This window comes from Suricata suricatta, chromosome 7, assembly GCF_006229205.1.
Source record: "Suricata suricatta isolate VVHF042 chromosome 7, meerkat_22Aug2017_6uvM2_HiC, whole genome shotgun sequence".
Lineage (NCBI taxonomy): Eukaryota > Metazoa > Chordata > Mammalia > Carnivora > Herpestidae > Suricata > Suricata suricatta.
The window spans coordinates 101,343,667-101,362,449 of NC_043706.1; the positions used below are offsets into that span (position 1 = coordinate 101,343,667).

At 38.1% G+C, this 18,783-nt stretch overlaps 1 protein-coding gene across 1 annotated transcript in view; it reads right to left on the reverse strand.

Annotated features, from left to right (window-relative positions):
• ROS1 (ROS proto-oncogene 1, receptor tyrosine kinase) overlaps positions 1-18,783 on the reverse strand; it is a 104,040-nt gene that overhangs the window by 62,166 nt on the left and 23,091 nt on the right. Inside the window, exons 7-16 of the mRNA XM_029945461.1 lie at positions 17,534-17,735; positions 16,799-16,875; positions 15,142-15,264; positions 14,789-14,973; positions 13,539-13,636; positions 9,512-10,008; positions 7,923-8,135; positions 6,862-6,972; positions 5,686-5,864; positions 2,304-2,495 (exon numbers count right to left, since the gene is read on the reverse strand). Coding sequence (XP_029801321.1) covers positions 2,304-2,495; positions 5,686-5,864; positions 6,862-6,972; positions 7,923-8,135; positions 9,512-10,008; positions 13,539-13,636; positions 14,789-14,973; positions 15,142-15,264; positions 16,799-16,875; positions 17,534-17,735 — 1,877 coding nt within the window. The remainder of the gene's footprint in view (positions 1-2,303; positions 2,496-5,685; positions 5,865-6,861; positions 6,973-7,922; positions 8,136-9,511; positions 10,009-13,538; positions 13,637-14,788; positions 14,974-15,141; positions 15,265-16,798; positions 16,876-17,533; positions 17,736-18,783) is intronic.

Consider the following 18,783-nt stretch of genomic DNA (forward strand, 5'->3'; position numbering starts at 1 on the left):
AGAGAGATCAAGGATTAAAGTTGATGGCTACATCTCTAACAAGACACTGCAGCATAAAAACAAAAATGATGACCCAGTGAGAAATGTAAAGAGGATACAAGAAGGTACCCAAGAATGAAAAAAAGGCACATCATTGCAAGAACCTCCAGCATCAGTTCCTTTGCAGCAGTCATTTGAGCCCATATTTAAACAGAGCCAGAGGACGTTCCATAAATCTTTGGTAACCATTGTTATGTCTAATAATGGCCACTTTGGAAATAATCCCATTGGCCTAAACTATAAGCTTGAGGCTTACTCCTGTGGTGATGTGTACTACATATGTATATATAGGAGCCCGTACGATCCATCAGATGTGGCAAAGGCTATGTTTTCACTTTAGATAAAGATCTCACTGCATTCTCTTCATCACACAAATACCAAGCCTTTCTATAAATAATTGGTTATTTTATTATACCTGTTGCTTGCACAGTATCTCATGACTCCATGATAAATCTATAAGTAACATATGAAGGGATAAATGACAGCTAAATGAGAGTTTTGCTTGGTGCAAAATATGTTACCTTCAAAACACCCACTAGCATTAATGGAAGCAAATGGGTAAGACATCATATGACGGAACCAGAATACAGATTTTTACAGCCTGTGAAGGATTTGGAATGGGAATTAGGGTGTGTTTCCCTAAACATGCTGAGAAATATAATTTTCCACTCATTTACAGAAAAGTCCTCAGGGCCACTATAGAACTTTCCAGAATGAACATTACTCAAGCAACGAGATCAGAGCATTGGGGGACATTACTGACAAAGTCCCAGGAATAGATAGAAAGTTACTCTTGAGATAATATCATTTTTATCTTTTATATGCTCTTACAAAAATAAAAGTGCTTTCCCCTAACACTTATTATCAAGACATAAAAAAGTATATTTTCTTATATTCAGACTCAAAGGCTCCAAAATAGAATTAAAGGATGTTTTCATTATTTGACAGGAATGATTAATCTCTGGATATAGTGTGTAAATTTGTATTTCTTTTGGGGGGATGGGGGTGGTTCAGTTGGTTAAGAATCTGACTCTTGATTTCAGCTCAGGTCATGATTTCATGGTTCATGAGTTCAAGCCCAATATTGGGCTTCGTGCTAACAGTACAGATCCTGCTTGAGTTTCTCTCTCTCCCTCTCTGCCCCTTGCCTGATTGCCCTCTCTCTTTCTCTTTCTTTCAAAGTAAATATATAAAACTTAAAAAAAAGTCTGTGAATAAATTTGTATTTCTTTTAAATATCTTTGCTATAATCTGTATATGCAAATAAGATCTTTTAAATAACCTAGGTATTATAACCCATATATCCTGGAATTGGGGATCATGTGACTCAATTTGTTTATAAATGATCTGGTTTATTTACATTATGGGCATTTTATCTCTACTGACAGAAGAAAATGATTAAAACAATAAGAAAAAAATTCAGGAATATCCTAAGTAGAAATTATATGAATGCTTTCGTTCTTTCTTTTTCATGCTTTTCTGTGATTTCTAAATTTCCTACAGCAAACATATATTACTGTTATAAACAGGAAACACAAAATTCAGACATTTCAGATGATAGCTACAGGGTATCAAGAAGATAGGTATTGCTTCTAGAAGTTGAGGATCAAGAAAAATAGGTTTTTTTCTAGAAGCTGAGGATATAACATCTGTGTTAGAAATGTTCCTATATCAGGTGTGCTTTTCAGATTCAGTTACAGTAACAAGAGCTTAACTATTGAGTGTTCAGCATGTGTGTAGCACTATTCCAGTACCTCACATTAATTATCTCATTTAATCTATGCAACAACTCTAAGAGGTAGGACACTTGCTAATATTCCCATTTTTCAGACAAGGAAACAGACAAAGAGAAGTGAAATAATTTATCTAGGAGTCACACAGTTTTAAGAGCAGTCAGTACCCAAAACTGATTGAAGATAATAAAACATCAAATCATTATCCAGTAAGAAGCTTTAAAATATTCAATATAATTCCTGAAGATTACAAAAACAGTCAGAAATCAAAATCCCTTTATAAGTGTGCGTCCTTTCAAGATAAAACAAACTATAAAATTCTCTATGTTGTATTTTAATTTATTTAATCAATTATGACAATTAAATAAGACTTAGAAAAATTTTGGTTATCCCAACATCTTACTGTAACAGTATTTTCTTTCAGATTCTACCTTAACTATTCACAAAAAGCAGACACTGTATTGTCATAACTATTCAATAGCACTATATAATACTACTAAAAATGATCAGGTCTTATTTGTAAGTTGTCACCTTTTTCCCAGAAAACCAAGGCTGTGCCTGTAGTACAAGGGAACTTTCTCCATTCAGCCTGGTGCTTTCAACTGAGTACAGTGTGGTCCAATAGAGATATCCTCCAATGGAATCCACCACCATGTCGTTCACCAACAACTTCACATAGGTCACAGTGTCTGTGTGCCCTGTCAACAGAGACTGCCTTTGTATCTATAAAACATAACAGTATGGTTGGTTAATAGTTTTCAAATGACATTGTAATTTCTGAATAGTTTGTTGCAATCGTTAGTAAATTGTTGGGTTCATCCAATCACAAGTATTCATTAGCACTATGTGCTGGGTAGTGTGCAAAGCGCTGGGGGGCATAACAGTCATGGTAGCTGCCTTTGTCAAGCTTATCTCTTTTCATGACTCTAGGGAAAAAATGAGGCAAATTTACTTTTAATTTAAATATTTATTCTTCCTAATCATACAACCAGACAATTCAAACACTGCTAGATAAGAATGTTTAATTAATTAGTTAATTAATTAAAATTTAAATTTAAATTTAAAAATGGGGTGCCTGGGTGACTCAGTCAGTTAAGCATCCGACTTCAGCTCAGGTCATGATCTCATGGTTCATGAGTTTGGGCCCTGCGTTGGGCTCTGTGCTGACAACTCAGAGCCTGGAGCCTGCTTCAGTTTCTGTGTGTGTCTCTCTCTTTGCCCCTCCCCTGTTCACACTCTGTCTCTGTCTCTCTTTCTCTCTCTCTCTCTCTCTCAAAAATAAATAAACATTAAAAAAATTTTTTAAAAAGAATGTATTTGATACAATTGCATTACTAGGTATTTATCCAAAGGATACAAAAATGCCAGTTGAAAGGGTCACATGCACCCCAATGTTTACAGCAGTGCTATCAACAATAACCAAATTATGGAAAGAGCCCAAAAGTCCATCAACTGATGAATGGATAAAGAATATGTGGTATACACACATACACACACACACACACACACACACACACACACACACAATGGAATATTACTCAGTGATCAAAAATATAAAATCTTGCCTTTGGCAACAATATGGATAGAAGTAGAGTGCATGTTGTGAAGCAAAATAAGTCATTCAGAGAAAGACAAATATCATATGATCTCACTCATATGTGGAATTTAAGAAATAAAACAGATGAATATAGGGGAAGGAAGGAACAAATAAGATAAAAGCAGAGAGGGTGGCAAACCATATGAGACTCTTAAAGACAGAAAACAAACTAAGGATTACTAAAGGTGAGGTCAGTGGGGGGATGGGCTAAATGGGCAATGGGCATTAGGGAGGCACTTTTTGGGATAAGCACTAAGTGTTGTACACAAGTGATAAATCACTAAATTCTACTCCTGAAACCATTATTACACTATATGTTAACCAAATTGGAATAAAATCTTTAAAAGAGAGAGAGATAATAAAAAAATGTATTTGATTAGACTCCTGGAGAAGATGTATATACCCGCATAAATGATGGTGTCTCTCCTTGGTGCTCTCTACCAGTATATTTCCCTGATATTAATTACTGCCTTACTACTTATTGTGTGTCAGGCACAGAACATTTTTATCTTAAAATATTAGCTTTTGTAACCCTAACATTGTACCTTTAAAGGATTTCTATCACAAGTTAACTAGATTCAAGGAAGTTAAGTAATTTTTCCTGGAGTTAAACAGGTTTTTTTTAATTAAACAGTTTTATAAGAGACCAAATACTTGAAACCAGTTTTTATATTCACTCTTACACTTCCTCTTTCAGAAATTTTTTTAAACTACTTTTAAACTAATCTATTTTAGGTAATTTTTCTGGATTTACCCCACTCAACTCCATTCCACCTGCATATCATCGGCACTTATGAATTCAGACTATGTCACACTGCTTTGCCTCTAAATGCATTGCTTTATGTGCTTCTTCTATATTTTCTGAAAGGGGGTATGTAGAAAGAGGGAGAGAGAGAATCCCAAGCAGGCTTCATGCTGTCAACGCAAAGCACAATGCGGGGTTCAAAGCCAGGAACCATGAGATCATAATATGAGCCGAAATCAAAAGTCAGCTGCTTAGCCAACTGAGCCACCCAGGCACCCCTTCTTCTATTATTTTATATATGTATTTTATTTCATCAAATGAGCAAGGACAAAAGGGGTTGGTTGTACAACACTGAACATACTAAAACACAGTACTTTTATACAATAAATTAATTCTATTGTATGTGAGTTACACTTCATAAAACTATTTTTTAAAAAACAGATATGTATCTCCTATTAACTTTATATTCCCTACTATGCCTACCTTCATGGCTCCCAACACATTAGTAATAGATAAGTGATTGTTTAATGAATAAATAAATGGACAACAAGCAGCCTCCTGATTAGAAAATTATTCCAGAACTGTATTTCTTGATCTTTTGGACCAGTTTCTCATCATTAACCATCCTCCTCTTCAAAGTGCACCACTCCACAGATGGACATGATGTCTTCACTTTGCACCCAGCTACACTCTCCACCCTCCCCACCTACGCTGGAACTCCAGAGGCTGGTGTCCATGAACCGCATCAACTGGACTCTTGTTCTCTGGTTTCCAGTGACATGCAGCTAATGGGAGCCCTGGCAGAAGATCAGAGGGAAGAGAGAAAGAAGGAATGGGGTGCTTACCACTCCTTGCCAGAACATACCTTTTGACAATGGCTGGGTTTCACGTCAACAACTCCCATAGCTACAGCCCATGTTCTTCCCCTTCATCCACTTGTCCCCATGTGCCTGAAAGTGGTTCTATCTTCCCACACTTATTAGCCCAAGTCATGTTTCACCATCCTTTGCTCATTTTCCTTAGCCCTCTCCACACCTTTGAAATAGTGTCTTCACTGGGTTTTCCTTAATCATGTCTTTGGAATATTCCATTATCCTCCAGGGTACTGATCCACATGTGAACATTTTAATATATTTAAGATATTATTGGGGCTCACTTAGTTAAGTACCCCACTTTGGCTCAGGTCATGATCTCACAGTCCACGGGTTCGAGCCCTGCATTGGGCTCTGTGCTGACAGCTCGGAGCCTGGAGCCTGCTTTGGATTCTGTGTCTTTCTCTCTCTCTGTCTCTCCCCCACTCACATACTCTGTCTCTCTCTCAAAAATAAACACTAAAAAAAATTTTAAAGATATTATTGAAAATATATAACTAATACAACAAACAGTGATATAAAGATTTTTTTACACATAAATCCCCTTTAGTTAAAAAGTGAGTATATTTGGAGACAAATATTAAATAAATAATAGCATAGGTAGCACACAAGTATGAAAAAAGCATGAAAACTCTCAGTCACTGAAATGGCTGGGTATTGTTCTAGATAGAGCATCCAGAATGCTAAGCTTTAACTTACCACATATGTCTTTCCAGCCCAGTAGAGAAACTGACCCAGCCAATCAAAAGCTACAGCGTTTGCTCCTGTAATGTTGGGAATGTGATAATTCTCTGAGATATCCATCCCATTCAGCAGCCACACGTAAACATCGCCTTTCGTGTCGCTGTAGTAGAGGCTGTTGTTATACCAATCCATGTCTCAAAACAAAATGAATTGGTAGCAGTTATTTTTCATGTATGTCAGCATAAACATGGTAAGTCAGCAAATCACATACGCACCTCCATATAATTTTAAAGCACATACTACCATGATATTCATTAGAACTTCAGGGATCTATCAAGAATATTTCAATAATGTCATCTCACAAGCTCAACCCCAGGGACTAGGAAGAGGAACTAATACTCACTGAGCACCTCTTTTTGCCGAACACTGTCCTAGGCACTTTATATATCTCACTTAAATGTGAAAACAAAGGTATGAAGTAGGAATTATCCCCATTTTTGACATGGCGAACCCAAGAATCAGTGAGATTATCTATTCTGCCCAAGGCCTCACAGATGAAAATGGGAGCCCAGATTAAAGACAACTCCAAACCTATTACCATACTACCACCTAAGTCTAAACCCTTATGTTTGTCAGAATGCTGCTGTACTTTTAGTGGCCCAGCAAATAGATCAAATAATTAACATAATTATAGAAGATGTCACCTGCAGGCGAGTTCACTGCTGCGTCATCCTACAATGAAGGCTTTCCTTCATTCTAATGTGTTCTAGGCAAAACTGCTCACTTCTGAAAGTTAATATTCCTCATTGTCAAGAAATTATTTCTTCCACTTTATTTAGAACTCTATGCAAGCATTCCTTGCTCAAGTCTTATAGCAAACATAATAAATTACTTAAGTATAGCTGTTTTAGTGGAACCTGATAGGCTGTTACCAAGAGACAACATTGATAGATTCAATACATTCAAATACATCAATAAATAGCCTCACCTTTTGTGATGTAATATAACATCCATACCTGAGAACTGACATTTTCTTAATGGTATCACTGACAGTGTAGTTCACTGAAAGTTTTTTTCTTTCATTATTGACCTAATACCAAAACATTCAATTCTTTCAAATGTGTTGAAGTGCATAGGAAGCCATATAAGTAGAATCCTGACATCCAAGTGAACAAGGGATTTGGTGTTTACCTGACACATTTCCTATATCAGAGGATAAGAATTCTCCTGGGCCAAAGCTATTTAATGGCTTACTCCAAAGACCATCTTCTTTCACAGCCATGATAAATGGTGGTTCTGAAGCTGTTTAGTAAAAAATAAATTAAAAGAAATATCACAGAAAGCATATGTTTTAAGGTACACATCTTATACCCCAAGATTTCCTTTATAAAGTAAAGAATATCATTTGAAAAATAGTGTAGAAGGATATGAGTGATTACATATGCCTAATAGAATTATCTATCATATTAAACATATTTTCTGATTTTTGCATTATTGAAGTTTCTGAATGTGAAGAGAAATGTGTGGTGACATTGCCCCTATAGCAATGTCATGGTCATGGCACAATCCCTCCCCCTCCTTTGGCTATAGTTCGCCATGCTCCCATGCAGAGCACCCAAAAGCCACTGTGACTACAACAGCAGTATAAATGGTATAGTTGTCTTTCCATTTCCTTGTCACAAGGGGATGGAATTCAGCATAATTCACCACCCCTCACCTCCTCTCCCCATGACCTTCTGAGTTTAAGAGCCATTATCACTTAAAAAACCATGAAAAGGAAGAAAGCCATAAAGAAGAAGAAAAGGATATTGTTTCCTCAAAAATACCATGAAAGGTTTAAAATAACAATTTAGAAATGTAAATTAAATATCACACAATGTTTTATTTGCTTTCCTAATCCAGATAATGAACACATACTCAAGTGACCAATGCGCCCTCATTCTAATTTCTTTACCACACTGGAGGCGAGGAGCTCTTTAGGGCACAGGGAATAAGCCTATTTTGTCAGAATTACTCCCTAAATCAAGGACATTTTCAGGGCACCTGGGGGGCTCAGTCAGTTCAGCATCCAACTCTTGATCTCAGCTCAGATCATGATTTCATTGTTCATGGGATCAAGTCCCACGTTGGACTCTGTGCTGACAGCATGAAGCCTGCTTGGGGGATTCTCCCTCCTCTCTCTGTCCCTCCCCTATGTATCTCCCCTCCCCAAAATAAATAAACTTTAAAAAATAAAAAGAACATTTCCTCACCTGGCACCAGAGTGGTACCCACCAAGGGCTCTGACCAAGGACCTGACCCCTTGGGGGACCCAGCTCTCACAGAAACCTTGTATCTTGTAGCACTCTGCAGCTCAGGCACGTTAAGCATGGTCCCGCTTATGTTAGAGAAAATATGAGTGATTTCAGGAAAGTCCTCATTTGATATTTTCACCTCATAAGTCCAGTTCTGCCAGGCAGAGGTGCCTAATCAGAAGAAGTAAGCAACATTACTGACCAGGATGACACAGGCAATGACAAACAAAAGATTGCTGGTAAATTCATCTACAGTTCCATCTTAAGTGGAAGGGTACTTGGGCAGTAAAACCTGTTACTCTGCTAGTCTTCAGGGTTAGTCTCACGATATGACTCGGACACTGTCTATTCCAGTCATACCATAGCTTTTGCTCTGTTGAAGGAAATATCATTTCCAACAAATCAGAGTCAAGCTCAGTCAAAGCTAGATGTGTGGTTGCATAAAATTGTCAGAAGGGTGTTCTATAATACCAAGTGTAACCATGCTCCTAACCAAAAAAAAAATGTTTATTGATGAATCTCTAACACAACTGTCAGTGTTTGTATAGCACCTTCCTCCTGGAAGTCCAAGTTATTCAAGAACAAACAACAACAACAACAACAAAAACTTCCTATATAGCAGTTGAAATATACAGCCAACAGGCATAGTTGGCATTGTCTTAAAATAAGAAATAGCCCATGTTTGCTAAATAGTCTATAATCTGGAGTTGGCAAACTACAGCCCACAGACCAAATCTGGCCCGCTGCCTGTTTTTGTAAATAAAGTTGTACTGGAACACAGCCATAGTTCCTGATTTACATTCAGCTATGGCTGTTTACATACTGTAACGGCAGACTTGAGTAGCTATGACAGAGACCATATGGCTCACAGAGCTGAACATATGTACTATCTTGTCCTTCCTTTATAGAAGTAGTTTGCCTGCCCCTATGCTAGATACTGTTCTAAGTGTTCTACTTAAGCTCCTTAATTTAATCTGGATGACAATCCCATAGAACAATATAACTAACATTCTCGTTTTCCAGTAGTGAAAACCAATGCATGGAATGGTTAATTCATGTGCCCAGGATCATTCTAGTAATAAATGACAAGACCAGCCTTTGAAGCCATGCAGGCTGGCTCCAGAGCCCAGATGCTTATGCTCCACACATACTGCCTCTCCAGAGATGGAAGTTCAAGTTCATAGAGCTTTAACAAGTTGCTCCAATTCATGCAAGGTCTGGATGGATACAAATCTCAGCCCACCTGCTCTATCCCTTTGGCTAATATATTCACTCAGACCACAATATCAGTGCCTGGCGCCTGGTAGACATTCAATTAATGGTCAAACTATTCTATTGGGACATAATGGGAAATACGAAGATCCTCCTAATGCAAAACCAGTAAATGCAGAACAAAGGTATAAGCACTTTTTCTGGCGTTAAAAAGCATTTCTGGTTGATGACTGAATAATCACCCACGAGTTCTCAAAATTGAGTCTCATGTCAAGCAGTTCAAACTTTCCTCCTTCCAGCAAGGCCAGGAACCACACTGGGGAGGGGGCACTCACTGGCTCCTATGGCGAGGGCAGGGGGCTTCCACTGAACCAGGGCCTGGTGGGAGCCAAACAGCACGGAGAGCTGCTGGGGGCGGCCCGGTTGGGGGTGCGGCTGGGTGTAGGAGCCGAAGATGACCAAGTTCCCAAATCCAAACTCTTCTATGTGACTCAGGTCACATCCCACGATGAACTCATTGAAGGACAAAGAGTACCGTTGGTAAACGGCCTTGCCATCTGTGACAAGGAAGTCGTTGTTTTCACAAGCGAAGCTCTTCACATTGTCAAAGGAGACATGAGCTAGGACAAGATGGGAGGCAGAGCCATCCAGAAATGTTGACATGAAGACATGAGCAGTGTCATTGAAATAAATGATTCGTTTGGACTGTGGCTTCACTGCAAAGTCCTTTAACGTGAAACTCTCCACAATACGTAGAACTTCCGAGTCCCGCCCAGATGGCACAGGGAGATCTACTCTATAAATGCCGTCTTTCAGGAGATAAAACACATACCTGACATAGGAGCAAAAGAAACCGGGTGTGATCCAATGCCGGGATGGATGGGCAACACTTTGTCCTGTTATGCAGTCAGAACCTCTGATCTTACCAGTCTTGAAGTCCAGGGTGTGCCAAGGAGCAAAAGACTAAAGGTATTTACTGAAGATATGCACTATTCATTTAAGTTAGATGTTGAAACATTGCAAAATTTTAGACTCACAATGCTGTGTCTCCCAATTATATATGTGACTTTCTAAGGAATCAGAAAATTTAAGAGCAAAAAGGGGCTTTAAGATTTTCTAATGAAGCCTATTTTTATTTTTTTTAATGTTTAATTTTTTTTTAAGAGAGTGCAAGCAGGGGAGGGGCAGAGAGAGGGGGACAGAGGATGTGAAGCGGGCTTTTCACTAACAACAGTGAGTCCCATATGGGGCTCGAACTTGCAAATCATGAGATCACAACCTGAGCCGAAGTCAGACGCTCACCTGACTGAGCCACCCAGGTGCCCCTAAGTAAGCCTACTTTTAAAGGAAAGCATATTATATAGAAATTACATAGCTAAATATGTTATTTATTATAAAACACTTTTCTCCAAAATGCACATATTCTTGAATCGTATTCTTTCAACAAATTTTCCCATGCATTGTGAATGGTAAAATAAAGCAAAACCATTTAACCTATTTTAAAACCACAGTTATTATGTTGCTATAAATATCTAGCAAAACTACTTTGCACTTTGGAGTAGACTAAGGTTTTTTGTTGTTTTTTTTATATTTACCACTGAGTGGGGCAATAGAGCTGCCATTTTACAAATCATGAAGAAATGTCCCACAAAAAGACAGCAGGGACAGACCACTCAGCAGTTAAGAGAAGCCAATGGAAATCTCCTGGTAACAGTAAGAGTGAGTTTTTAATAATAAAAACACCACCAAAATATTTCACTGATAAACCAAATCTGTAAATAGAATTTGAACTAAAACATAAAACTATTAATTTGGATGAAGCTAATTTTGAATTTGTGATCATGGAGACAGATGTTAACAAAAGTGTACGTCTGCTTAGTAAATCTTTCTTATCACAACCCTGTGGGTTGGTCGACAAGATTCCAACATCTCATCACAACTGCCCAATGTTTTCTTTGTCCTGTTCAGTCCTGCTCCTGTTCTTCTTGATGACTACTCCAAATCTTTATCAATAGACTCGACTCTGTGCTAGAATAATATCTGAGATATAAACTCCATGCTGAGATGTGAACCTATGCTCTTTGTCTCAAGAGAGGTGTGTAGCAGGCAAAAAGCGGAAAGGACTGGGCTCTAAACTTGGCCTGCTTTTGTTTCCCAAATTCACAGCTATCAAGGGAATATAGAGGGACTTCAGGGTAGATAAGAGGAAGATAGGGAGTGAAGATTACAATCCTTGTACTGAAGTAGAGAAGAGTGCGGGTCTTTAACCCTCTTTGACACTTTGGAGGAGAAAGAAAAGAGAGGGAAGGCTAGCAGAGCTGGGGTGTTCAGGGGAAGAGGGCAAAGGTGAGAAAGAGAAGAAGCAGGGGTGGGGAAGAAGGGATGAGGTTTAGAAGCCTCAATAAGTGCATAATTCACCGGTGCAAAATAACAGCATGAAGGAAACTGGTTTCTAGTGGTTTTTTTAGTGTTTATTTTTGAGAGAGAGAGAGAGAGAGTGAGAGAGAGAGAGAGAGAGAGGAGAAGTGGAAGGAGGTGCAGAGGATACAAAGTGGGCTCGAACTACCGAACTGTGAGATCATGACCTGAGCCAAAATTGGACATTTAACCGACTGAGCCACCCAGGTGCCCAAAGGAAACCAGTTTTAATGCCAGGAGAATAAATGATTTCACACATCTGGAATTCCTTAGGAACACTACATACAAAGGGTTGCTGAAAGTTATATGCTGATTTTTACAGAAACTCTACCATCGTATAGGGTGATGATAAGAAGTCAGGTCCTGGAAGCTAAGCACTGGTCACATTGCAAAAGAGCCGTGAGATCTTGGGTAATTACTAACCTGCGCTTTACTTTCCTATCTGTAAACTAACACAATTAAAGTACTTACTTCATAGGGCTGAACAAGAACTAAATGGCCTTTTAGAAGTAATACACTTAGAAGTACATATTAAGTGCCCAATTAATATTAACTATCATTATTATTTCTAGTCACATTTCAAAATCTAAGCACAAAACAATTTTATCTTAATGGGAAAAAAGAGCCACCAAAAACCTCACTGAGATTAATTTTGAGTGATGTAGTGGGTGAATTTTATTCTCCTTATTATATTTATTATATATAATATTATAAATATATTTATTATTATTTTAGTGGGTGGAGGTTATTTATAAAATGAGTCTCTCTGTGTAATTGCCAGCAACAAGGTTCAATTAATAGGATCTTAGACTTTTACAAGTGAGAAAAATAATATTCAGAGAGTCCAATGACCTACCCTACATCACAGTGTCTTTAAAACACATTCATGAATTCAGTGATTCATTCAATCCTGAGACAAAATAAGTATCTAGTAAATTATGAAGGAACATGAAAAGAAAACTTGATTTCAGATCAATAATGAGGAACCTTTTTTTTTAAGAATGTCAATTCATGAAAAATAAAAAGTGCCATGGGCTATATATTTTGTTTTCATTCAAAACTAAAACAATGTTATTCCTACAGGAAAGAAAAAATTAATCTTACAAAAATTGCCCTTGCTTATTAGTTATTAACCTGTCATTATATGCTCACATTTAAGAAACAATATTCCCAAAATAATTTTCTGAGTTTACATCCTTCACATTTATGTACATTTGGAAATCACAAAATATATTCATAGGGAATACCTCCTTTCAGCCTCAGAATCACCCAACTGGGCAAGCATTTATGGTTTACCCACATATGAATGGATAAACCAAAAGTCACAGACACAAAATTCCTTGCTCCAAGTTGTACTGCAATTTAAGCAGGACAGCAGAGCTAAAAGCGTGTCCATTCCATTTGTGGGGGAAAAATAGATATTTATAATGGCAAATTTTTCCTTGTTATTAACCATCAATACCTGTGTCCCAAGGTGGGTGATACAGCTATCCTGCTGAGCCAGCTTCTGATAGGTCCGAGAACTGGACCAGAGAAATGAATTGGTGCTGAATTGCTCCGCAAAAGAAACAGTACAATGAAAGGGAGCACAGTCGAAGGACTTCCCACGGGGAGTGTTGGGGGGGGGGGAGGAACCCGGAGACATGCCATAAAATGACAAATTCAGGACTGGAATCTCTCCCTGAGTCCTGCACACGAGGCCTTTCCCATATGCCCGTATTTTACTGTGAAGGAGAGGAAAACCTACTCAACTTGCAAAGTTGTAGATCAAGTTTGCAAGTAATTTCCTCATGGCTCTATAGAAGGAAAACTTTGCCTAAAATTTGTATTTTATTTTACTTGAAATAGGATCCATAGATTGGCTCCTCAAATTCTATGATGTTTCATTATTAAGCATGTTTCCCAAAACTTCTTGCCAAGGAAGAGTATAAGGTTAACATTTACCCATTGTACGAATCAGCCACAATTTTTTGAGGTGCGGTAATTGAGGGAGGAGTAATTTCTTCAATGTTTGAGCAGTTCTCTAAATCACAGGCGTACACCTAGAGAATCAAGCATGCATCAGTATAGTTCAGGGTCTGTCTATACTCAGTATGGCCAACAAGTATTTATTATTTTTATTTATTTATTATTTAACCCCCACTCTCACCCCATCTCTAAAAGTAAGTATTCCTGAGCATCTGTTCTGTGCCTAGAATTTGCTAGTCACTGATGACTTTCCAAAGTAGGGAAAAAAACCCTTAAAAGTTAGCTTTATATCCTATATCCTAATGAGTATGCATCCTGTTTATATCAATGAAATACAAAAACCTATTTGCCAGCTTGTGGAAGCACTTAATTTTTTTTTAAAGATTTTTCTTTTTTAATTTGAGAGAGAGAGCACAAGCAGGGTGAATAAGCAGAAGTAGAAAAAGAGATTGAGAGAGAGAGAGAGAGAGAGAGAGAGAGAGAATCCTAAGCAGGCTCTATAGTCAGCTCAGAGCCCAACACAGGGCTCAATCCCACGATCCTGGAAGCATGACCTGAACTGAAATCAAGAGTTGGACACTAAACTGACTGAGTCACCCAGGTGCTCCAAAGATTTTTCTTAGGTAATCTATACACCCAACATGGGGCTCGAACTTACAACCCCAAGATCAAGAGTCACATGCTCAATTGACTAAACCAGTCTGGCACCCCTCAATTATTTTTAATATTTAAGCTATATCCAAGTTTATGGGTTTCCAACAATGGTGATTATAATAAACCTGTCCCTTTGAAATAAGGAAACTTGAAACATCAAGACTGCTTTCTCAAAGATGTCAGTAATACTGTACTTTCAGAGATCTACTAAAGTTACTGCTGCTTATTATATAATTTAAACTACTTGTAGTTGATTTTAATCATAATTGGTAGTCCAGTGACAGCACAGATACCACCACTCTCTTATAGACAATGAATTATCACTAATAAACTAAACCCATGGCTCTAAAAACTCACAAATAAAGACGACTTAAAGGTAAGTCAGGACTAGTCCTAGGTAAATTCTAGACTTGCCTGCAGACCAGATCTATGATTCATTGCTAACCCAGTGTCTAAAACATAGTAAATATTCATTGAGTATTTATTGAATGAATTATGTTTACTTGTAAATATACCAAGATATGCATGTGAGCATCAATATATAGTTATTCACTTTACATTCTCAGACTAACCTGTTCATCCATGATGAAATACATTCTCTGATAGAGCCAGTCTATGGAGATGGAAGAAATTAATCCTGAACCTCTGTAAAAAATTCTCAGGTCAGACACATCTGACATGTTGGCAGCCTCTTTCACCCATATGAGAGGTCCTTCAGAGAAATAAACAACTTGCTGGTGGACATTAATCGATATTCCTAGAAGAGCCATACAAATAGATGTGTGTTATTATACAACAACCAGAAAAAAAGTACATGACATAAAATGTATTTCTTTTCATTTTTAATAAGGAGATGAAAACAGAAATCAGTCTGGATCTTTTTTTTTTTTCACACTAAGGAAACACTTCTTTCTATCACACTGACCTGTAATATTACGGTGTATTGCATCTGAATGAAGACAGTGTGCTTCATCCACTAGATGCTTTAAAGATCTCTTTCTTAGAGAAGATTTTCTGGATAAAAAGAGCCACTGTTCCTCTTCTTGAGCTAAAACAATCACACGATTTACAGACAGATCAACCACATGCACATTGACACATAAAAAAAAACCATTACCATCCTTAAAGCAAGGCAACTAATGCTTGAAAGAGGCTGGTCAGATTTTTGTCTGAAGGCACTGGGACATTTCAACTGCAGTATAAATCACATTAGTCCATGATGAGGGGAGGGAAGTACAGTGTCAAGTAGGATTTATACATATGTGCCCCTAAGCATCCCCAAAATAATATCACATAGGGATCACCATTTTCTACAGCCTTGCCCCAGTAGGAGCTCAGCTCATTACCCCCAGCCATGAGAATGTGACTGCTTGGTGGAGGTGGTCCAGCCCAGGCCAGACTGGTTGCGTAACACCAGACGGACTTTGCTTGTCTCTGTTTTTTCTTCAATGATCTCTCCCTTTGAGGCCAGAGAAAAGTCCTTAGAGCAATGAAATTTGAGTACTGCAGAGCTCTGCTTGACGTCCCACTCAACTGGAGACTGATGTCGTGTGCGTGGATGAACACTTTTAGGGCAATTAATAAAAGTTATGCAATAATTGCAGTAACAACAACCTTAAGCCTGTTCTATATTTAACTCGCCCTTCAGATGCTTCTTGCATAACAAAAATGCCTCTCCATTCCTAGAGTCTGGTAAGAGCCAAAAAACCAAAGGCTGGTGATAGATGACATTCAATACACACTGGCATAGACCCGTGCAGATTAGGGTAAGGGCAGTCCATTCAGCGAATGGGAGTCTGGTGAAAACAGAAAAGAGACTCCCAGAATTCTGAATCTTTCTGTGTAATTCCAAACTCCTACTGGTGTCCCCCAAATATTTCTAGTGCTTCTTAGAAAGCATTTTCATTATTATTTTGCCCCCACACAGGCATCATACAGGAAGTATTCAATCTCTCAAGGAAATTGTTAAAATGCCAAAGTGAAAAAAAAATGATGCTTGCAAAAAAAATAACAAAAGCTAATTTGGTAGACTGAATATGAAAAATGGTAAAATGTAAATTTTTATATTTTTATATTTTATTATATTTTTATATTTTATTATATTTAAAAACCTTAAGGAGAATGGAAGAAAAATATCTGATATATATTAATTGATGATATATAAAATGTGGGTGAGGGATATATGTATCCCTAAGTATATAAAGATATATATAAAGAGTGTATATATAAATATACATATATAAAGTATATAAAGATATATAGAAAGAGTCATAATCACTAGGAATTTTATCTGAAACTAAGGATTTGCTTGAGGCCATTTTTTTATCCCTAAATTTTTCACTCTAATTTTTAAATTCCTAAATTCTAATTTAAGAACTTTGGGTCTAATAACTTCCTTCTGTTTCTCAAATAACAGGATTCATTTAAATTCGAAAGCTTACCAAATACTGAAAGACAGTGTTTATTTGGGCAGAAGAGGTGGGGTTCTTGGGATCAGCCAGATGACCCCGGACTCTGAGCTCCGAACCCACCCTTTGCCACCCCTCAGTTCAAGTAACAGAAGGGACATTCCCAGGCTGTACCTGCTGAGGATGGCGTGGTAATACTCGATTCTGCCTCTGGCCCCTCACCAACTTCATTTACTGCTGCAATGGAAAACCTATTCCAAAAACGATTTGGAGAGATGTGTTTCACATGGCATGGTGTGAACATGAGATAAAAAGAGAAGGAGCAATAATATTTCTATTTAAAGAACACTGTGGCCGTGCACGGATCTAGTTTCTCGGTACCACTGCTCGGCACTGAAGCAACCATCAATCACAGCCTTGTTTGCATTCCCCATAGAGCAGGTCAGGGTCACAGAGGTCAAAAACTGAACTCTGCTATCTGCATGACCCCCATTCCTACCCTAATTTAAAGAGGCATTGGTAAATGGTAGAAAAGCTAACAGTACTAAAATAATTTCCCTAACGGTTAATTTAAAAAAAAAAAAAAAGCACCACGAACAGAACTTCACCTCCTTATTTTTTTCATGTTGGATTAAATGAAGAAATGGTATTCATGATGTTTATGATGTCGTTATTAGTGCCTATTTATAAGGATCCTCTGAATATACTAGAAGTACGAGAATGTTTTGCTCAGGACACTGTAATCTATCAAACAACTTGAAGAAAGCTACAAGAACTTCAACCCAGGAGCACAAAGTCAATGGGAGTTCTCCAAATACATTTAAAGGACTTTTGGGGCCATATTTCTTCAATAATTATTATGCCTGCAGCCATGCTGGCTACAATTTCCTTGCACCACTTAATTCTTACCTGTAGGTGGTGTTGGGTAGAGTAGAGTAAAACTGGAAACTGGTTCTCTGTGTCCCTGAATCTAATTGTTGATTTTTGCTGACCAGCCTTAAGTTATAACCCAAAATAGGTCCTCCTGGGAATTGCGGGGGAGCCCAACTGACTTCCACGGTGTCGGGACTTGAGCTCTCAATGTTTCTAATAGAAGGAGCAGTTTCTGGAACTAGAAGAGGTAACGGTGACATGGTGAGCAGGAAAATTACAGGCAAAAATGTAAATAGGATAGGAAAAAAGTTTTGTTTCTTGAAGTGTAAATTAAATATTTTTAATAATATTCAAAATAAGTGATAGAAGGTCATAAGATATCTATGAGCTGCAACTCTTGATCCCTGAATGACACCAGTTAGCTACTTTCCTAAGGGACTCTTCCAAGCCTTGTTTTTCTTGCGTCTACTTTATGAAATAAATGTAAATGTGGAGGTATGCAAATAAGAGAAATGTTCCAGAAAAATATTATCAAGAATCTTCAGAGATCTGAATGAATTCAAACTGTAGGGTGGAGCCGGGTGAGGAAGGAGAAAAGAAGCTATAATAAAACAGGAGTCAATGATTAACACGAGTTCAAAGAAGTAAATCCTGGGCCTCTTCACTTGGGAGAGCGCTATAGCCTGACTAGTTCCAGCTGAAGACAGGGGTTCAGATAAGCAGGAATTAGAACAGTGTGCTTCCCTCTTGCTGGGACGAGCTCTGCTGGCCTGGGCTGCGTGTTCCTCGCACCAGCTCCGAGGGGCCCTTGGGATCCAAGCTGACTGTGTTTTAGCAGGACCCTCTCCCTTAGGAAGGATTAAAGGAACACACGTGAATTAATTAAGCATCCACTCACAGACTTTAAAGGCTATCTAAGTAGCAAAGAGCAGAAAGAAAAACAAATGATCTAACAACCTATTTGCCATTCATGCCTCCACCTATGTCTCATACCTCCCACCTCCGAAACCACACTCTATTCTTTCCTCTTCCCAGAGAAAGAAATACTCTAATGTCACTTTGTTCTTGTGTAGACTTCGCTCCCTCTGAACACTTTTGGCAAATACTCTGCATCACTCCTGACGAATGAGAGTTGGTAGAAGTAAGGCAGTTCAGTCTTCACAGTGGATGAGTTTTTAAAGGGCCTGTTAATCGATCTCTCAGCCTTTCTCTGGTACAATTCCTCCTCAACTCTCAGACTGATCTTTGAAAAACACAAACCTCACTGTGACAACGCCTCCGCTCCA